This window comes from Salvelinus namaycush, chromosome 4 (genome assembly GCF_016432855.1).
Source record: "Salvelinus namaycush isolate Seneca chromosome 4, SaNama_1.0, whole genome shotgun sequence".
Classification (NCBI taxonomy): domain Eukaryota; kingdom Metazoa; phylum Chordata; class Actinopteri; order Salmoniformes; family Salmonidae; genus Salvelinus; species Salvelinus namaycush.
The window spans coordinates 54816667-54840413 of NC_052310.1; the positions used below are offsets into that span (position 1 = coordinate 54816667).

Below are 23747 nucleotides of genomic sequence, written 5' to 3' on the forward strand. Positions count from 1 at the left end.
GGCAGCAGCCTCTTTATGCTAGTGACGGCTGTTTAACAGTCTGATGACCTTGTGATAGAAGCTGTTTTTCAGTCTATCGGTCCCAGCTTTGATGCACATGTACTGACCTCGCCTCATGGATGATAGCAGGGTGAACAGGCAGTGGCTCGGGTGGTTGATGTCCCTGATGATCTCTTTGGCCTTCCTGTGACATCGGGTTCTGTAGGTATCCTGGAGGGCAGGTAGTTTACAACCCAGTGATGCGTTGTGCAGAACGCACCACCCTCTGGAGAGCCCTGCGGTTCTGGGTGGTGCAGTTGCTGTACCAGGCGGTGATACAGCCCAACAGGATGCTCTCAATTGTGCATCTGTAAAAGTGTGTGAGGGTTTTAGGTGACAAGCCAAATTTCTTCAGCCTCCTGTTGAAGAGGTGCTGTTGTACATTCTTCACCACACCATCTGTGTGGGTGGACCATTTCAGTTTGTCAGTGATATGTACGCCAAGGAAATGAAAACTTTCCACCTTCACTACTGCTGTCCCATGGATGTGGATAGGGGGGTGCTCACTATGCTGTTTCCTGAAGTCCACGATCATCTCCTTTGTTTTGTTGACGTTGAGTGAGAGGTTGTTTTCCTGACACCACACTCCGAGAGCCCTCACCTCCTCCCTGTAGGCTATCTCATCGTTGTTGGTAATCAAGCCTACTACTGTTGCGTCGTCTGCAAACTTGATGATTGAGTTGGAGGCGTGCATGGCCACACAGTCATGGGGGAACAGGGAGTACAGGAGGGGGCTGAGCATGCACCCTTGTGGGGCCCCGGTGTTGAGGATCAGCGAAGTGGAGATGTTGTTTCCTACCTTCACCACCTGGGGAAAGCCAGTCAGGAAGTCCAGGACCCAATTGCACGGGGCGGGGTTGTGACCCAGGGCCTCAAGCTTAATGATGAGCTTGGAGGGTACTATGGTGTTGAATGTTGAGCTATAATCAATTAACAGCATTCTTACATAGGTATTCCTCTTGTCCAGATGGGATAGGGCAGTGTGCAGGCGATTGCATCGTCTGTGAACCTATTGGGGCGGTAAGCAAATTGATGTGGGTCTAGGGTGACAGGTAAGGTGGAGGTGATATGATTCTTAACTAGTCTCTCAAAGCACTTCATAATGACAGAAGTGAGTGCTATGGGGCGACTGTCATTTAGTTCAGTTGCCTTTGCATTCTTGGGTACAGGAACAATGGTGGCCATCATGAAGCATTTGGGGACAGCAGACTTGGATAGGGAGAGATTGAATATGTCTGTAAACACACCAGCCAGATGGTCTGCGCATACTCTGAGGACGCGGCTTGGGATGCTGTCTGGGCCGGCAGTCTTGCGAGGGTTAACATGTTTAAATGTCTTACTCACGTCTCGTGTCTGAGCCGTTGAATTGCGACTTCACTTTGTCTCTATATTGACGTTTTGCCTGTTTGATTGCCTTGCGGAGGGAACGATTACACTGTTTGCATTCTGCCATATTCCCAGTTACCTTGCAATGGTTAAATGCGGTGGTTCGTGCTTTCAGTTTTGCGCGAATGCTGCCATTTATCCATGGTTTCTGGTTACGGTAGGTTATAATAGTCACAGTGGGTACAACATCTCCTGTACACTTCTTGATAAAATCAGTGACCGTCTTGGTACACGTCCATATTAATCTCAAAAGCTACCCGGAACATATCCCAGTCCGTGTGATCAAAACAATCTTGAAGTGTGGATTCAGAGTAATAACAGTGACGGCTAGTATCTATGTAGTATATGCTAGCAGTAATAGCATAGCTATAAGCCATTACTATATGCTTCTTTGCCCGCTTTGAGGATAATACAGTGCTACCGACGCGGCTCGCTACCAAGAACTATGGGCTCTCCTTCTCCGTGGCCGACGTGTTAACCCTCGCAAGGCTGCCAGCCCAGACGGCATCCCGAGCCGCGTCCTCAGAGCATGAGCAGACCAGCTGGCTGGTGTGTTTACGGACATATTCCATCTCTCCCTATCCCAGTCTGCTGTCCCCACATGCTAGCAGTAATAGCATAGCTATAAGCCATTACTATATGCTTCTTTGCCCGCTTTGAGGATAATACAGTGCTACCGACGCGGCTCGCTACCAAGAACTATGGGCTCTCCTTCTCCGTGGCCGACGTGTTAACCCTCGCAAGGCTGCCAGCCCAGACGGCATCCCGAGCCGCGTCCTCAGAGCATGAGCAGACCAGCTGGCTGGTGTGTTTACGGACATATTCCATCTCTCCCTATCCCAGTCTGCTGTCCCCACATGCTTCAAGATGGCCACCATTCTTCTTGTACCCAAGAAAGCAAAGGTAACCGAACTAAATGACAAAATGACTCACTTCTGTCATCATGAAGTGCAATGAGCGACTACTCAAGAATCGTATCACCTCCACCTTACCTGTCACCCTTGACCTAATTCAATTTGCTTACCGCCCCCAATAGGTCCACAGATGATGCAATCGCCTGCACACTGCCCTATCCCATCTAGACAAGAGGAATACCTATGTAAGAATACTGTTCATTGACTACAGCTCAGCATTCAACACCATAGTACCCTCCAAGCTAATCATTAAGCTTGAGGCCCTGGGTCTCAACCCACCCTGTGCAATTCGGTCCTGGACTTCCTGACGGCCACCCACAAGGGGTGAAAGTCGGAAATAACATCTCCACTTCACTGATCCTCAACACTGGGGCCCCACAAGGGTGCGTGCTCAGCCCCCTCCTGTACTCCTTGTTCACCAATGACTGCGTAGCCATGCATGCCTCCAACTCGATCATCAAGTTTGCAGACGACACAACCATAGTAGGGTTGATCACCAACAACAACGACACAGCCTACAGGGAGAAAGTGCGGGCACATGGCGTGTGGTGTCAGGAAAAACAACCTCTCACTCAACGTCAACAAAACAAAGGAGATGATCGTGGACTTCAGGAAACAGCAGGGAACACCCCCCTATCGACATCGAAGGGACAGCAGTGGAGAAGGTAGAAAGTTAAGTTCCTTGGCGTACACATCATGGACAAACTGAAATGGTCCACCCACACAGACAGTGTGGTGAAGGTGCAACAGCGCCTCTTCAACTTCAGGAGGCTGAAGAAATTTAGCTTGTCACCTAAAACTCACAAACTTTTACAGATGCACAGTTGAGAGCATCCTGTCGGGCTGTATCACCGTCTGATACGGCAACTGCACCACCCACAACCGCAGGGCTCTCCAGAGGGTGGTGCGGTCTACACAACGCATCACCGGGGGAACACTACCTGCCCTCCAGGACACCTACAGCACCTGATGTCACAGGAAGGCCAAAAAGATCATCAAGGACAACAACCACCCGAGCCACTGCCTGTTCACCCCGCTACCATCTAGAAGGCGAGGTCAATACAGGTGCATCAAAGCTGGGACCGAGAGACTAAAAAACATCTTCCATCTCAAGGCCATCAGACTGCTAAACAGCCATCACTAACACAGAGGCTGCTGCCTACATACAGACTTGAAATCATTGGCCACTTTAATAAATGGATCACTAGTCACTTCAATAATGTTTACATATCTTGCATTACTCATCCCATTTATAAATACTGTATTTTATACCATCTGTTGCATCTATGCCACTCAGTCATTGCTCATCCATATATTTATATGTACATATTCTTATTCCATCCCTTTACTTAGATTTGTGCGTATTAGGTAGTTGTTGTGGAATTGTTAGATTACTTGTTAAATATTGCTGCACTGTCGGAACTAGAAGCACAAGCATTTCGCTACACTCGCAATAACATCTGCTAACCATGTGTATGTGACCAACAAAATGGAATAGCAGCAAAAAACATGGCAAAGCATACATCAGGTATCAGCATAGCATCCTATTAGGCTTAACACAATATATACACAGGGCAACTAATGTTAATGAGTCTAATGGTATTATGGCTATTATAGCAAACGCAGCACACAGTATACCAATATAGTGTATACAATAGTAGCTATAAGGTGTTAGCAATGGGCTAATATAATAAACATTGCGCACAATATATACAAGGCCAACTAGCGTAGGTAATAACTTAGCAGGCAAGCAGGCCAAAGGCCATGGGCTAACATAGCAATAATATAACCAGAACCATTAGCGGTAGCAAGTTAGCATGCTATGTGGCTAATAATGGTAATATGTAAACAGAAGCCATGTTGCATAAGGCCATGGGGGTGGCCATCTTAGGCTGCATAACAATGACAACACTGGCCAGTGGTCATCTTAAGGCCTATGGCAGAAATGGCTATCAGATAGCTTACAGTAGAACCAGACAGAAGGAAGATCCATGGGGTGTGGCCCAGCTGTTGGCGTGGAGGGCAGAGATTTATGGGAGAGCTCCTTGATCTGCCACTGCTTGCTGAAAACTGAGCCCGGATTGGTCTGGATTGTGCTTTTCTACTTGTCCGGGCCCACCTGCCTATTGGACAGGCGCCCTCAGGAGATGCAGGTAGGCAGAGTCAAAGGTGTTGATGGGCAGTCAAGTGTCTGCTGGGGCTGGAGAGTTGTAAAGCTTGTGTCTATGCCCCAGGGTAAGAAAGAGGGTTTGAGAGATGGTTTTCCACCGAGGGGTATTTTAATAAGTTGTAACCCAGCTGTCTTCTAAGGCTGGGAATTGCCAGGGACCTTATGATACGACATTATCACGACACTTAGGCGCGGATACGTTATGTATTGCAATTCTCACGATTCTATATGTATTGTGATTTGATACTGTGATTTTATTGCGATTCAATGTTCTAAACATATTGCTCACCATATGTCTGCAAGAGAGCAATGAGAAGTTTTGATCAGGCATGGAAATAAAACTGCTTATTAAAACAAATTGGCTACCTATTTAAAAAGAAGATGGAGAACAAGCTATGAAGGAAAAATACTGGAGTTTTGGTGCAGGTACAGCCAACTAGCGCAAAAATAATAGAGATTGTCAAACGATACAATATATCATCAGAAATAATATCCGGATACGTAACTATTGATTTCCCCCCCCCATCACTACTGTGTTCCATCGCTGTGAGGTGTATTGTAGTATGTTATGAGCACTGCTGCTTATAACAAAGTTGAAGGAAACACTTACTTTGTTTTACAACCTTGCTCTCAGATAAGAAAACTGTAATAAAGAAATGGACGTTGTAATCCAAAACACATTACATTAGAAACCCTAAGCATCCTACAGTGAGAGTGATCTTGTTGCAGCGAGTTGATCAAATGTGAGTTCTTGGTGTGCCCTATATGTGTAGAGACAGTTTGTTCTTACCAAGTGACCTGGCCTGGAAAAAGTACAGAACCTAATGACGACAACACCAGTATTAGCTGTTGTAATACTACACATGCTTGGGGTTCACATGGTGCTTAGGGTAAGGTGATTTAGGTCCCAATCAACGGTCTTTTGAGTAACGACAAAACTGTCTCATATACACTACCGGTCATTTAATGTTTTTTTTATTTTTATTTGTACTATTTTCTATATTGTAGAATAATAGGGAAGACATCAAAACTATGAAATAACACATATGGAATCAAGTAATAACCAAAAAAGTCTTAAACAAATCTAAATACATTTCATATTTGAGACTGTTCAAAATAGCCACCCTTTGCCTTGATGACAGCTTTGCAAACTCTCGGCATTCTCACAACCAGCTTCATAAGGTAGTCACCTGGAATGCATTGCAATTAACAGGTGTGCTTTGTTAAAAGTGAATTTGTGGAATTTCTTTCCTTCTTAACGCGTTTGAGCCAAATCAGTTGTGTTGTGACAAGTTGGGGGGGGGGGGGGGGGTATAAAAGAAGATAGCCCTATTTGATAAAAGACCAAGTCCATATTATGGCAAGAACAGCTAAAATAAGCAAAGAGAAACAACAGTCCATCATTACTTTAAGACATGGTCAGTCAATACGGAACATTTCAAGAACTTTGAAAGTTTCTTCAAGTGCAGTCACAAAACCCATCAAACAATATGATGAAACTGGCTCTCATGAGGTCCGCCACAGGAATGGAAGACCCAGAGTTAGCTCTGCTGCAGAGGATAAGTTCATTAGAGTTACCAGTGTCAGAAATTGCAGACCCAATAAATCCTTCACAGAGTTAAAGTAATAGACATATCTCAACATCAACTGTTCAGAGGAGACGGTGTGAAATAAGGCCTTCATGGTCAAATTGCTGCAAAGAAACCACTACTAAAGGACACCAATAAGAAGATGAGACTTGCTTGGGCCAAGAAATACAAGCTATGGACATTAGACCGGTGGAAATGTGTCCTTTGGTCTGGAGTCCAAATTGGAGATTTTTGGTTCCAACTGCCGTGTCTTTGTGAGACGTGGCGTGAGTGAAGGGATGATCTCCGCATGTGTATTTCCCACCGTAAAGCATGGAGGAGGTGGTGTGATGGTGTGGGGGTTTGAGGGTGCTTTGCTGGTGACACGGTCTGTGATTTATTTCGAATTCAAGGCACACTTAACCAGCATGGCTACCACAGCATTCTGAAGCGATACGCCATCCCATCTGGTTTGGGCTTAGTTGGACTATAATTATGTTATTCAACAGGACAATGACCCAACACACCTTCAGGCTATGTAAGGGCTATTTTACCATGAAGGAGAGTGATGGAGTGCTGCATCATTACTTGGCCTCCACAATCCCACCGACCTCAACCCAATTGAGATGGTTTGGGATGAGTAGGACCTAAGGAGTGAATGAAAAACAGCCAAAAAGTGCTCAGCATGTCAGAATATGTAGAAAATAGTAAACATAAAAGAAAAACCCTTGAATGAGTAGGTGTTCTAAAACCTTTGACCGGTAGTGTACATACAGTACATTCGGAAAGTATTCAGACCCCTTGACTTTCTCCAAATGTTATTACGTTCCAGCCTTATTATAAAATGGATTAAATCGTTTTTTCCCTCATTAATCTACACACAATACCACATATTGACGAAGCAAAAGGTTTAGACATTTTTGCCAATCTATGACAAATAAAAGCTGTAAAAAAAAAAACTCTTTATTAATACATATATTAATAAAGATTTTTTTTTATTATTTTTTTTACAGCTTTCTCACCTGAGACCAAGTTAATAAAAGAACAGAAGCATTTCCCCATTACTTCTCGAACAAGAACTCCCGCCAGTGTAAGAGATCACTGAATCTAAGAGAACACCAATGGTTTCGACATGAAAGCCAATATAAGACCTGCTACATGCTTCCCATTAAAGCCTTTTAACAACAACCCAAGGTCAGCCACTCAGCCTACACAGTCTTTGTCAGCCTAAAGTAAAAATAGGACATGAACCAGGCCATCATGACCCAGCCATCAAATATGGCATTTTTACACATTATTAAAGACTTATGTAATATGTCAAATGCATTGATGAGCATTGTGTGTTCTATTCAGATGAAATTCCCAAGACTTTAATTTGGTTGACATACTGTAGTAAAAGTTTGGCACAGCACTTACATCAGCTTTGTAATCAAATGAGACGGATTGGCTTGTTTGATGCCTACAATGGATCTAGCAAGCCATATCAAGCTTACCTGCTGACGCAGTAAAAACTGCATCTCAAAACACACACGCAAGCATGCGCACACAGACACACAGACAGACCCTTAAACTGACAATCTTGGCTCGTTCTGTTGCAGGCCAAGATAAAAAGGCACTGGTTGTATACAAATGTAGGATCTTAATTTGATCACTCTGTTGCTGGAGAACTTTCTTGCAATGCGGGACATTTTAAACTTATAGTGTATTTGAGGTTTTAAAAAGGCTTCTGAAGTTTGTAATTTCCACTGAAATTTAAGACTTGATTTTCCCTTCCAAAAGTTTTTTTTAAATCAACCCCTACAAAAATGTCCATTAATTATAAAATCCACAAAATAATTCACATTTCCTATTGCAGATTATTTTCCTGCTGTAGCAAACAGTCTTAAATGAAGATCCTACTACAGCCTCATCTCAAGAGCAGCAATGATCTGACTTAAAATAGATTGTGTGCGACAGTGCGCCTGTGTGTGTGTGTGTGTGTGTGTGTGTGTGTGTGTGTGTGTGTGTGTGTGTGTGTGTGTGTGTGTGTGTGTGTGTGTGTGTGTGTGTGTGTGTGTGTGTGTGTTCCAGCCTCACCTCCACATTCCTGTGAAACTGTGCATAATGCTGACACAGCGTGGTAGCTTCGGGGGGGCCAGCCCATCCATTCCAGCTAGCAGAGACGGAACACCAAACAGAACCAGGTACTTCACATAGAAGAACTGGACTAATGCCAGGGCCAGCCCACCTGAGGGAGGTAGAGCAAGAGAGAGAAATGGGTAGGAGAGGGATGAAGCCTTAGCACAGTGTTTGCCAAACTCGGCCCTTGGGACCTCACGTTTTGTTTTTTGCCCTAATACTCCACTGCTGATTTAAATGATCAAAGCTTGATGATTAGTTGATTATTTGAATCAGCTGTGTAGTGCTAGGGCAAAAACCAAAACGTACACCCCTTGGGGTCCCCAGGACCGAGTTTGGGAAACCCTGCTTTAGCACATACTGTATAGTGACAGCACTATGTACTTAGTATATACAGTACATAGAACAACTGGATTAACGCCAGGGCCAGCCTGCCTGAGGGAGGTAGAGACAGATATATAGGTAAGGAGGGAGCGAGATGAAGCCTTGTTTATAGTATCTACTGCCCCAAGGTGGTATTCTAACTACTTGCAATCTGCGCCCTTACCTTTCCAATCTCCCACTCTGAATTGTGCACACGTCTTATTCTGCCCTTTTTCCTAGTCCACTGGAAGAAAGGTAATGTTTATATTCTACTGTGTAAAAACTGCAATGTAGGTTTGATTGAAATAAACTAAAATACACATTAACTGCCAGGATCAGCTTATATGACATATTGTACTGTACATTAAGTTAACACCTCAAGTATCATAAATCAAGTAAATGTTGGTGAATTGGTATTCAATAAAGGCAATATTTGAGAGTCAAATTTCCATGCAAGTCTCTTACTGACATCCATTAATGATTTATGCAAAAGTCATTTGTGCCCTGAATAAAAAAGAAATTCATCAATTGAAATACATTATCCTAAATAACGTTTAGTTGAAACAAAATCAACCCAAACCCTGTGAAATAAGACTATTGGAACGCAGCCAAAGAGATGTGGGTGGAATGTTACAGTACAGGTCTACATATTATGGCAAGATGAGTTACAGTTTCAGTACAGAGACCCTACAACTGATGATGGTGACGAGAAAGAGATCTGTGCATATTCATATTTCATAAGGCTCTCTAAAGTTGGATGAATTGGTGCCTCTCGGGCAGTGGTTCCCAAACTGTGGGCAATATATACAGTGCCTTAAAGTAGTCACACCCCTTGGCTTTTTCCACATTTTGTTGTGTTACAAAGTGGGATTCAAATAGATTTAATTGTCATTTTTTGTCAACGATATACACAAAATACTCTGTCAAAGTGGAAGTAAAATTCTAACATTTGTAAAACATGAATGAACAATAAAACACTAATATATCTTGATTAGATCAGTATTCAACCCCCTGAGTAAATACATGTTAGAATCACTTTTGGCAGCGATTACAACTGTGTCTTTCTGGGTAAGTCTCTAAGAGCTTTCCACACCTGGATTGTGCAACATTTGCCCATTATTCTTTTCAAAATTCTTCAAGCTCTGTAAAATTGGTTGTTGATCATTGCTAGACAACCATTTTCAGATCTTTCCATGGACTTTCTAGCAGATTTAAGTGAAAACTATAACTCGGCCACTCAGAAACATTCACGGTCTTCTTGGTAAGCTACTCCAATGTAGATTTGGCATAGTGTTTTAGGTTATTGTCCTGCTGCAAGGGGAATTTATCTGCCAGTGCCTGGTGGAATGCAGACTGAATCAAGCTTTCCTCTAGGATTTTGCATGTGCTTAGCTTCATTCAGTTAATTTTTATCCTGAAAAACTCCCCAGTCCTTAACGATTACAAGCATACCCATAACATGATGCAGCCACAACCATGCAAGAAATTATGAAGTGGTACTCAGTAATGCGTTGTATTGGATTTGCCCCAAACATAACACTTTGTATTCAGGACAAAAAGTTAATTGCTTGGACACGTTTTTTGCAGTTTTACTTTTGTGCCTTATTGCAAACATGCTTGTTCTAGAATATTGTTATTGTGTACAAGCTTCCTTCTTTTCTCTCTGTCATTTATGTTTGTATTGTGAAGTAACTACAATGTTTTCTCCTATCACAGCCATTACACAGTTTGTAATGGCCTCATGGTGAAATCTCTGAGCGGTTTACTTCTCTCCAGCAACCGAGTTAGGAAGGACGCCTGTATGTATGTAGTGACTGTTTGAATTGATACACCATCCAAAGTGTAATTAATATCGTCCTCAAAGGTATTTTCAATGTCTGCTTTTTTTACCCATCTATCAATAGCTGCCTTTTTTTGCGAGGCACTGGAAAACCTCCCTGGTCTTTGTGGTTGAATCTGTCCAAACTCGTCATCAAGCTCGAGACCCTGGGTCTCGACCCCGCCCTGTGCAACTGGGTCCTGGACTTCCTGACGGGGCGCCCCCAGGTGGTGAGGGTAGGTAACAACATCTCCACCCCGCTGATCCTCAACACTGGGGCCCCACAAGGGTGCGTTCTGAGCCCTCTCTTGTACTCCCTGTTCACCCACGACTGCGTGGCCATGCACGCCTCCAACTCAATCATCAAATTTGCGGACGACACTACAGTGGTAGGCTTGATTACCAACAACGACGAGACGGCCTACAGGGAGGAGGTGAGGGCCCTCGGAGTGTGGTGTCAGGAAAATAACCTCACACTCAACAAAACAAAGGAGATGATTGTGGACTTCAGGAAACAGCAGAGGGAGCACCCCCCTATCCACATCGACGGGACAGTAGTGGAGAAGGTGGAAAGTTTTAAGTTCCTCGGTGTACACATCACGGACAAACTGAATTGGTCCACCCACACAGACAGCGTTGTGAAGAAGTCGAGAGCATCCTGTCGGGCTGTATCACCGCCTGGTACGGCAACTGCTCCGCCCACAACCGTAAGGCTCTCCAGAGGGTAGTGAGGTCTGCACAACGCATCACCGGGGGCAAACTACCTGCCCTCCAGGACACCTACACCACCCGATGTCACAGGAAGGCCATAAAGATCATCAAGGACAACAACCACCCAAGCCACTGCCTGTTCACCCCGCTATCATCCAGAAGGCGAGGTCAGTACAGGTGCATCAAAGCAGGGACCGAGAGACTGAAAAACAGCTTCTATCTCAAGGCCATCAGACTGTTAAACAGACATCACTAATATTGAGTGGCTGCTGCCAACATACTGACTCAACTCCAGCCACTTTAATAATGGGAATTGATGGAAATTATGTAAAAATGTATCACTGGCCACTTTAAACAATGCCACTTAATATAATGTTTACATACCCTACATTACTCATCTCATATGTATATGTATATACTGTACTCTATATCATCTACTGCATCTTGCCATCTTTATGTAATACATGTATCACTAGCCACTTTAAACTATGCCACTTTATGTTTACATACCCTACATTACTCATCTCATATGTATATACTGTACTCTATACCATCTACTGCATCTTGCCTATGCCGTTCTGTACCATCACTCATTCATATATCTTTATGTACATATTCTTTATCCCTTTACACTTGTGTGTATAAGGTAGTAGTTGTGGAATTGTTAGGTTAGATTACTTGTTGGTTATTACTGCATTGTCGGAACTAGAAGCACAAGCATTTCGCTACACTCGCATTAACATCTGCTAACCATGTGTATGTGACAAATAAAATTTGATTTGATTTGAAATTCACTGCTCGACTGACGGACCTTACAGATAATTGTATGTGGGGTAGAGAGATCAGGTAGTCATTCAAAAATCATGTTCAACACTATTATTGCACACAGATTGAATCCATACAGCTTATTATGTGACTTGTATGCGTGTGGAAAACATTTCATCACAGGTAAGACATTTCACTTGTTTAGTATAGTTTGTTTGTTACTCCATTCACTACTTGTAGCTGTATAGTCCGTTTGTTGGTGTTGTTGGCTAGCTTAATGTTCCGGTCGGTAGCTACAATCACGTGGCTGCTAGCACCGTCATGAAAAGGGGCATGAGGGAATCCCTACAATTTTACATTTTTCTAAGTAGTGAGAATGTCCAGGAGCAGGCAATGTTAAAAAGTAATCTTTAGGAATATAATATATATTGTTTACAGGAAACTCATTCAACAATTGGGGGGGGGGGGGGGATATACTTCTCCCATTGGCAAAGAAACTCAAAAGGGGTGATATTAATTAACAGTAATTTTGATCCGAATGTGCAAATTGTCCAAACAGATCCGCAAGGTAGATGGATGATTTTAAATATGTTATTGGACCATAACAGATATGGCTCATTAACCTTTACGTACCAAATAATGATGATCCACGCTTCTTTGAAAATATACACTGCTCAAAAAAATAAAGGGAACACTTAAACAACACAATGTAACTCCAAGTCAATCACACTTCTGTGAAATCAAACTGTCCACTTAGGAAGAAACACTGATTGACAATAAATTTCACATGCTGTTGTGCAAATGGAATAGACAACAGGTGGAAATTATAGGCATTTAGCAAGACACCCCCAATAAAGGAGTGGTTCTGCAGGTGGTGACCACAGACCACTTCTCAGTTCCTATGCTTCCTGGCTGATGTTTTGGTCACTTTTGAATGCTGGCGGTGCTTTCACTCTAGTGGTAGCATGAGACAGAGTCTACAACCCACACAAGTGGCTCAGGTAGTGCAGCTCATCCAGGATGGCACATCAATGCGAGCTGTGGCAAGAAGGTTTGCTGTGTCTGTCAGCGTAGTGTCCAGAGCATGGAGGCGCTACCAGGAGACAGGCCAGTACATCAGGAGACGTGGAGGAGGCCGTAGGAGGGCAACAACCCAGCAGCAGGACCGCTACCTCCGCCTTTGTGCAAGGAGGAGCACTGCCAGAGCCCTGCAAAATGACCTCCAGCAGGCCACAAATGTGCATGTGTCTGCTCAAACGGTCAGAAACAGACTCCATGAGGGTGGTATGAGGGCCCGACGTCCACAGGTGGGGGTTGTGCTTACAGCCCAACACCGTGCAGGACGTTTGGCATTTGCCAGAGAACACCAAGATTGGCAAATTCGCCACTGGCGCCCTGTGCTCTTCACAGATGAAAGCAGGTTCAGACTGAGCACGTGACAGACGTGACAGAGTCTGGAGACGCTGTGGAGAACGTTCTGCTGCCTGCAACATCCTCCAGCATGACCGGTTTGGCGGTGGGTCAGTCATGGTGTGGGGTGGCATTTCTTTGGGGGGCCGCACAGCCCTCCATGTGCTCGCTAGAGGTAGCCTGACTGCCATTAGGTACCGAGATGAGATCCTCAGACCCCTTGTGAGACCATATGCTGGTGCGGTTGGCCCTGGGTTCCTCCTAATGCAAGACAATGCTAGACCTCATGTGGCTGGAGTGTGTCAGCAGTTCCTGCAAGAGGAAGGCATTGATGCTATGGACTGGCCCGCCCGTTCCCCAGACCTGAATCCAATTGAGCACATCTGGGACATCATGTCTTGCTCCATCCACCAACGCCACGTTGCACCACAGACTGTCCAGAAGTTGGCGGATGCTTTAGTCCAGGTCTGGGAGGAGATCCCTCAGGAGACCATCCGCCACCTCATCAGGAGCATGCCCAGGCGTTGTAGGGAGGTCATACAGGCACGTGGAGGCCACACACACTACTGAGCCTCATTTTGACTTGTTTTAAGGACATTACATCAAAGTTGGATCAGCCTGTAGTGTGGTTTTCCACTTTAATTTTGAGTGTGACTCCAAATCCAGACCTCCATGGGTTGATAAATTTGATTTCCATTGATAATTTTTGTGTGATTTTGTTGTCAGCACATTCAACTATGTAAAGAAAAAAGTATTTAATAAGAATATTTCATTCATTCAGATCTAGGATGGGTTATTTTAGTGTTCCCTTTATTTTTTTGAGCAGTGTATATAATAAATGATCAACCCTACAACCAATACAAGACGCTATTATTATGGTGGGAGATTATAATACTGTTTTAAATACCTCAATTGACCGTAAAGGAAATCACACTACAAACTATCACCCTCATGCTCTTAAGGAAATCATGAATGTCATGGATATATTGGAACTAGTGGATATATGGAGGCTTAAATATCCTCACCTACAGTAGTGAGATATACATGGAGGATGCTCAATCAAGCTAGTCGTCTTGGCTACTTTATGTCATTCTCATTGGCACCAAAAGTGAAAAGTGTTGATAGGGGATAGAATGCGGTCGAACTATCAGATAATTGGCATATACATTACTCTTACTGAATTTCCACGTGGTTGAGGATATTGGAAATTGAATCAAAGCCTATTGGATGATAACTTGTTTTCAACTAGGACAGAGGAATTTATAACTGAATTTTTCAGACATAACATAGGTACAGCAAATCCGCTTACTGTATAGGACACTTTTAAATGTGCCTTTAGAGGCCATGCAATTCAGTACTCAGCTCTAAAACAAAAGCAATTTAGGTCAAAGGAGTCCATACTAACAAAGGAAATAGAAGGTCGAACAGAACAGATCCTGAAGATAGCAATAAAAACTGTACCATAGAATAAGTTAGAGGAAAAACTAAAAGAAATGGACAAACTTATTCAACAAATATTAAGTAATATATTATAATAATAAAGCAAACTGGATGGAATATGGGGAGAATTTTTTTTTTACATGGACGATACATTGGAGATAATATAAGGCAAGAACTGAAAACAATATGAAAAATCTTGAAAACCATGCCTGCTATTCATAGCTGACTTTGAAAAGGCTTTTGATAAAGTACGACTGAAGTTCATATATAAATGCCTGGAAAATTTAAATTTAGGAGAATCTCTTATAAAATGGGTTAAAATCATGTATAGTAATCCTAGGTGTAAAATGGTGAAAAATGGCTACTTCTCAGAAAGTTTTAAGTCTGTCAAGAGGAGTAAAACAAGGTTGTCCACTATCGGCATATCTTTTTATTATGGCCATCGAAATGTTAGCTATTAAAATCAGATCCAACAATAATATTAAGGGATTAGAAATACAGGGCTTAAAAACAACGGTGTCATTGTACGCTGATGATTCATGTTCTTTAAAATCCACAACTAGGATCCCTCCACAGCCTCAGAGGATCTATATTATTTTTCTAACCTCTCTAGATTACAACCAAATGATGATAAGTGTACTATACTACGTATTGAATCACAAAAATACAACTTTAATTTTACTATGTAGTAGTATACCAATAAAATTATCTGATGGTGATGTGGATATACTCGGTATACTTATCCCGAAATAAATAAATGATCTCACTCCAATAAATGTTAATAGAAAGTTAGCAAAAATAGATAAGATCTCGCTACCATGGAAAGGTAAATATCTTTATTTGTGGGGGGGAAAAAATCACCCAGATTAACTCTTTAGTCATATCCCAGTTGACTTATTTGCTTATGGTCTTGCCTACACCTAGCGAACAGTTTTTTAATTATATAAGAAAGAAAAAATCAATTTATTTGGAACGGCAAGCCAGACAAAATTAAACAGGCCTATTTATATCATGAATATGAATTCAGAGGTCCTAAATTATTTTATATTAAAGCATTAGACCTCTCACTAAAGGCTTCAGTCATACAAAAGTTATACTTAAATCCAAACTGGTTCTCTAGCAAATATTCAAGAATGGCATTATTCCCTTTATTCAGATTACAACCTCTCACTTCCAGTTATTTGAAAAGGAAATCTCAGAAATATTGCTATTTTTAAAACAAGAAAGTTGGTTGCAATTTCAATTTAATCCACCAGAAAAGACAGAACAAATAATACAACAAATATTGGAGTTAAACTCAAATATACTAATTGATAAAAAGAGTATAATGTATAATCTTCATAAATTATATCATAAATACGACTGGTGCAGTTGTCATACATGCAGCTAACTAAAACATATTGAAATGTCTGCTCTACCCAAAATTACTACCAACAAATTGCAGCATTACCGCAAAAATGGAAGCGCAAAATGGAAGGGAGAAAAAGGAAGCGGTCTGTCGGCCCTGCATTAAAGACCACCATTTTGTGGTCCTTAAATGAAAGTGGTAACTGGTAGCTTCATTAAATAGTACCCGCAAAACACCAGTCTCAATGCCAACAGTGAAGAGGTGACAGAGTTCCTCTGTCCAGTGTTTGTGTTCTTTTGCCCATCTTAATCTTTTCTTTTTATTTGCCAGCCTGAGATATGGCTTTTTCTTTGCAACAACAGTTTTCAGCTGTGCTAACATAATTGCAAAATAGTTTTCTAATGATCAATTTAGCCTTTTAAAATTATAAACTTGGATTAACTAACACAACGTGCCATTGGATAACAGGAGTAATAGTTGCTGATAATGGGCCTTTGTACGACTATGCAGATATTCCATAAAAAAATCAGACGTTTCCAGCTACAATAGTCATTTACAACATTAACAAAGTCTACACTGTATTTCTGATCAATTTGATGTTATATTAATGGATAAAGAAATTAGCTTTTCTTTCAAAAACAAGGACATTCCTAAGTGACCCCAAACTTTTGAACGGTAGTGTATATATATATATATATATATATATATATAGGGGATCGGAAGTGATGCAGACAATAATATTGATGGAAGATACAATCTAAGTGCAATATTAAAAATAATAATAATAAAAATGTCATCTTTAGCCATGTTGTACTTTTCTTAAGTTTGTAATTAACTAATTTACTCAATAAATTAGATGCAGTCTATCACAGTGCCATCCGTTTTGTCACCAAAGCCCCATATACTACCCACCACTGCGACCTGTACGCTCTCGTCGGCTGGCCCTCGCTTCATACTCGTCGCCAAACCCACTGGCTCCAGGTCATCTACAAGACCCTGCTAGGTAAAGTCCCCCCTTATCTCAGCTCGCTGGTCACCATAGCAGCACCCACCTGTTGCACGCGCTCCAGCAGGTATATCTCTCTGGTCACCCCCAAAGCCAATTCCTCCTTTGGCCGCCTCTCCTTCCAGTTCTCTGCTGCCAATGACTGGAACGAACTACAAAAATCTCTGAAACTGGAAACACTTATCTCCCTCACTAGCTTTAAGCACCAGCTGTCGAAGCAGCTCACAGATTACTGCACCTGTACATAGCCCATCTATAATTTAGCCCAAACAACTACCTCTTCCCCTACTGTATTTATTTATTTTGCTCCTTTGCACCCCATTATTTCTATTTCTACTTTGCACATTCTTCCACTGCAAATCTACCATTCCAGTGTTTTACTTGCTATATTGTATTTACCTCGCCACCATGGCCTTTTTTTGCCTTTACCTCCCTTATCTCACCTCATTTGCTCACATTGTATATAGACTTATTTTTCTACTGTATTATTGACTGTATGTTTGTTTTACTCCATGTGTAACTGTGTTGTATGTGTCGAACTGTTTTGCTTTATCTTGGCCAGGTCGCAATTGTAAATGAGAACTTGTTCTCAACTTGCCTACCTGGTTAAATAAAGGTGAAATAAAAAATAAAAAAATAAAACAAGCGGACAAGAAAATTACATTTGAAGAAGGTGAAGTCTTTGCTGTGAGCCAATGGGGTAGCCTAGCTAACCACAGGTTGTTTTCCCCACAGGCAGGCAGGGCAGCAACGTTTCATTTAATATCAACTGGTACTATAGGCCTACATATTTCCTGAACAGTGGAAACATAATTTCTGTGTTATGGTGGATTGGCATTGGGGTTAACATGTCAGGAAAAATAAAATTTTGCCCTATTTGAAAATAACAGTTTTGCGGACTGGTTCCATTGGTTATTTCAATTGAACATGGAGCATGTATAATTTATTTATATGGGACAGTATTTAGACTTGAAAACCACCTGTTAATTCAATTTCCAGCAAGTGTCCCATTCACATCAATAAATAATTTACAAGGAATTCCGCTCTTATCTCAACCTTAAATCTGCTTGAAAATGCCTTTCACAAAGGTGTTATAAACAGTATGGAAATAATAAATAGCCTCACAATGAGAACATAAATGGGTACTTATAAACGCTTTGTAGCTTGAGGCTTCCATGATTGAAACAAAAAATGGTCGCTCATGGGAGGGACAGGAGAAAGAACAGGGAAAATAGAGGAAGAGAATGAGCAGACACAAAAGAGAAAGGGAATGTAAAATATATAGTACCAATCAAAAGTTTGGACACCTACTTATTCCAGGGTTTAACTTTATTTTTTACTATTTTCTACATTGTAGAATTGAAAACATCAAATAACTCAAATGGAATCATATAGTAACCAAAAAGGTCTTAAATAAAAATGTTATTTGAGATTGTTCAAAGTAGCCACACTTTGCCGTGATGACAGCTTTGCACACTCCTGGCATTCTCTCAACCAGCTTCATGAGGTAGTCACCTGGAATGCATTTCAATTAACAAGTGTGCCTTGTTAAAAGTTAATTTGTGGAATTTCTTTCCTTCTTTTGAGTCAAATCAGTTGTGTCGTGACAAGGTAGGGGTGGTATATAGAAAATAACCCTATTTGGTAAAAGACCAAGACCATATTATGGCAAGAACAGCTCAAATAAGCAAAGAGAAACAACAGTCCATCATTACTTTAAGACATGAAGGTCAGTCAATCTGAAAAATGTCAAGAAGTTTGAAAGTTTCTTCAAGTGCAGCCACAAAAACCCATCAAGCGCTTTGATGAAACTGGATCTCATGAGGACCACCACAGGAAAGGAAGACCCAGAGTTACCTCTGCTGCAGATGATAAGTTCATTAGAGTTACCAGCCTCAGAAATTGACCCCAAAATAAATTCTTCAGAGTTCAAATAACAGACACATGTCAAAATCAATAATAATGGCACCGAAGGAGATGGACATTTTACGATCCCGTAACCAATTGTGCATGTTTTTTCTCTCGTTATTTTGTACATACTGTTTCTGCCACCATGTCTTATGACCGAAAAAAGCTTCTTGACATCAGGGCAGCGATTACTCAACCCGCATTGGAGGAATTCTTCAACGAGTCGGACTGGAATGATTTACTCCAGACACCCGACAAGGCCTTCATCCTCATCATTCACAGGAGGAAAAGACGGAGATGTCGTGGACGACAGTCCGGATCCGTCGCCAAGAGGGTAATCTACTAGAGGTCGACCGATTAATTAATCTACTAGGCATGGCTGATTAATTAGGGCTGATTTCAAGTTTTCATAACAATTGGTAATCAAATACATTGCATTCCACGACGAAACTGCGTGGCAGGCAGGCAGACTCTGCGTGGCAGGCAGACTCACCTGTTACGTGAGTGCAGCAAGGAGCCAAGGTAAGTTGCTAGCTAGCATTAAAACGTATCTTATAAAAAACAATATTCACATAATCACTAGTTAACTACACATGGTTGTTGATATTACTAGATTAACTAGCTTGTCCTGCATTGCATTTAATCAATGCGGTGCCTGTTAATTTATCATCGAATCACAGCCTACTTCGCCAAATGGGTAATGATTTAACAAAAGCACAATTGTTGCACAAATGTACCTAACCATAAACATCAATGCTTTTCTTAAAATCAATACACAGAAGTATATATTTTTTAACCCTGCATATTTAGTTGAAAGAAATTCATGTTTGCAGGCAATTTTAACTCGGAAAATTGTGTCACTTCTCTTGCGTTCATTGCACGCAGAGTCAGGGTATATGCAACAGTTTGGGCCGCCTGGCCCAGAATTTTACATAATTATGACTTAACATTGAAGGTTGTGCAATGTAACAGCAATATTTAGACTTAGGGTTGCCACACGTTCGATAAAATAAGCAAAGGTTCCATACTTCACTGAAATAATAAACGTTTTGTTTTCGAAATTATAGTTTCCGGATTTGACCATATTAATGACTAAAGGCTCGTATTTCTGTGTTTATTATATTATAATTAAGTCTATGATTTGATATTTGATAGAGCACGGTGGTAGGCAGCAGCAGGCTCGTAAGCATTAATTCAAACTTTACTGCGTTTGCCAGCAGCTCTTAGCAATGCTTGAGGCACAATGCTGTTTATGACTTCAAGCCTATCAACTCCTGAGATTAGGCTGGCAATACTAAAGTGCCTGTTAGAACATCCAAAAGTCAAAGGTATATGAAATACAAATGGCAGAGAGAAATAGTCGACGCGTCATAATTCCTATAATAACTACAACCTAAAACTTCTTAACTGGAAATATTGAAGAACTGGGAATATTGAACCACCAGCTTTCTGACCAAGGAACTTAAACTTTAGCTTTTTTACATGGCACATATTGCACTTTTACTCCAACACTGTGTTTTTGCATTATTTAAACCAAATTGAGCATGTTTCATTATTTATTTCAGACTGAATAGATTTTATTTATGTATTATATTAAGTTAAAATAAAAGTGTTCATTCAGTATTGTTGTAATTGTCATTATTATTATATATATAAAAAATCAGATTAATCGGTATCAGCTTTTCTTGGTCCTCCAATAATCAGTATCGGCGTTGAAAAATCATAATCGGTCGCTCTATAATCTACCTTTACCATCGGTCCTATTAGCCAACGTACAATCAATCAATAATAAAATAGATGAATTACGAGCACATATATCCTAACAACGGGACATTTAAAAACTAATATCTTATGTTTCACCAAGTCGTGGCTGAACGACGACATGATTAACATACAGCTGGCGGGTTTTAAGCTTTTTCGGCAGGATAGAACAGCGGCCTCTGGTAAGACAAGGGGCGGCGGCCTATGTATATTTGTAAACAACAGCTGGTGCATGAAATCTAAAGAAGAAGGTTTTGCTCGCCTGAGGTAGAGTATCTCATGATAAACTGTAGACCACACTACTTACCAAGACGGATCACATCTATATTTTTCGTAGCTGTCTATATACCACCGCAGACCGATGCTGGCACTAAGACCGCACTCAATGAGCTGTATACGGCCATAAGCAAACAGGAAAACGCTCATCCAGAGGCGGCGCTCCTAGTGGACGGTGGACTTAAATGCAGGAAACTTAAATCCGTTTGACCTAATTTCTACCAGCATGTTACAAAAACTCTAGACCACCTTTACTCCACACACAGAGATGCGTACAAAGCTCTCCCTCACCCTCCATTTGGCAAATCTGACCATAATTCTATCCTCCTGATTCCTGCTTACAAGCAAAAACTAAAGAAGGACACGCCAGTGACTAGATCAATAAGAAAGTGGTCAGATGAAGCAGATGCTAAACTACAGGACTGTTTTGTTAGCACAGATAAGAATATGTCCTGGGATTCTTCCAATGGCATTGAGGAGTACACCACATCAGTCACTGGCTTCATCAATAAGTGCATTGATGACGTCGTCCCCACAGTGACCGTACGTACATACCCCAACCAGAAGCGTTAAAGGCTAGAGCTGCCGCTTACAAGGAGCGGGACTTTAACCCGGAAGCTTATAAGAAATCCCGCTATGCCCTCCAATGAACCATCAAACATGCAAAGCATCAATACAGGACTAAGATTGAATCGTACTGCACCGGCTCTAGCGCTCGTCAGATGTGGCAGGGCTTGCAAACTATTAGTCTACAAAAGGGAAACACAGCCACGAGCTGCCCAGTGAAACGAACCTAACAGACAAGCTAAATTTCTCCTATGCTCGCTTCGAGGCAAGTAACACTGAAACATGCAAGAGAGCACCAGCTGTTCCAAGACGACTGTGTGATCACACTCTCCGTAGCCAATGTGAGTAAGACCATTAAACAGGTCAACATTCACAAGGCCGCAGGACCAAACGGATTACCAGGACGTGTACCCCGAGCACGCGCTGTGTCTTCACTGACATTTTTGACATGTCCCTGACTGAGTCTGTAAGACCAACATGTTGCAACAGACCACCATTGTCCCTGTGCCCAAGAACACTAAGGTAACCTGCCTAAATGACTACCGACCCGTAGCACTCACGTCTTTAGCCATGAAGTGCTTTGAAAGGCTGGTCATGGCTCACAACACCATTATTCCAGAAACCCTAGACCCACTCCAATTTGCATACCGCCCAACAGATCCACAGATGATCTCTACTGCACTCAATAATCCGCCGCCATTGTTGCAACCCCTATTACGAGTCTGTTCAACCTCTCTTTCGTATTGTCTGAGATTCCTAAAGATTGGAAAGCGGCCGCGGTCATCCCCCTCTTCAAAGGGAGAGACACGCTAGACCCAAACTGTTACAGACCTATATCCATCCTGCCCTGCCTTTTTAAAGTCTTCGAAAGCCAAGTGAACAAATGGATCACAGACCATTTCAAATCCCACCGTACCTTCTCCACTATGTAATCTGGTTTCCGAGCTGGTCACGGGTGCACCTCAGCCACACTCAAGGTCCTAAACGTTATCAGAACCGCCACCAATAAAAGACAGTACTGTGCAGCCGTTTTCATCGACCTGGCCAAGGCTTTCGACTGTCATTCACCGTATTCTTAAATCGTCAGACTCAACAGTCTTGGTTTCTCTAATGACTGCCTCGCCTGGTTCACTAACTACTTCTCAGATAAAGTTCAGTGTGTCAAATCGGAGGGCCTGTTGTCTGGACCTCTGGCAGGCTATGTGGGTGCCACAGGGTTCAATTCTTGGGCCGACTCTCTTCTCTGTATATATCAATGATGTCGCTCTTGCTGCGGGTGATTCTTTGATCCACCTCTACGCAGACGACACCATTGTGTATACATCTGGCCCTTCTTTGGCCATGGAAGGACAACACTCCTTCCATGGCCTCCAACTGCTCTTGAATGCTAGTAAAACTAAATGCTCTTCAACCGATCGCTGCCCACACCTGCCCGCCCGACTAGCATCACTATTCTGGACGGTTCTGACTTAGAATATGTGGACAACTATAAATACCTAGGTGTCTGGCTAGACTGTAAACTCTCCTTCCAGACTCATATTAAACATCTCCAATCCAAAATTAAATCTAGAATCGGCTTCCTATTTCGCAACAAAGCCTCCTTCACTCATGCTGCCAAACATACCCTCGTAAAACTGACTATCCTACCGATCCTTGACTTCGGCGATGTAATTTACAAAATAGCCTTCAACACTCTACTCAGTAAACTGGATGCAGTCTATCACAGTGCCATCCGTTTTGTCACCAAAGCCCCATATACTACCCACCACTGCTACCTGTATGATCTAGTTGGCTGGTCTTCGCTACATATTCGTACATATTCGTCGCTCCAGGTCATCTATAAGTCTTCGCTAGGTAAAGCTCCCCCTTATCTCAGCTCACTGGTCACCAAAGCAACACCCACCCGTAGCACACGCTCCAGCAGGTATATTTCACTGGTCATCCCCAAAGCCAACACCTACTTTGGCCACCTTTCCTTACAGTTCTCTGCTGCCTATGACTGGAAAGAATTGCAAAAATCACTGAAGTTGGAGACTTATATCTCCCTCACTAACTTTAAGCGTCAGCTGTCAGAGCAGCTTACCGATCGCTGCAGCTGTACACAGCCTATCTGTAAATAGCCCATCCAACCAACTACCTACCTCATCTCCATATTTGTTTTTGTTTTTCTGCACACCG

General features: G+C 42.1%; 1 protein-coding gene across 1 annotated transcript in view; it reads right to left on the reverse strand.

The window, feature by feature from the left end:
• The window catches only part of hhat (hedgehog acyltransferase), a 133032-nt gene that overhangs the window by 84111 nt on the left and 25174 nt on the right, over positions 1-23747 (reverse strand). Inside the window, exon 8 of the mRNA XM_038992012.1 lies at positions 8154-8304. Coding sequence (XP_038847940.1) covers positions 8154-8304 — 151 coding nt within the window. The remainder of the gene's footprint in view (positions 1-8153; positions 8305-23747) is intronic.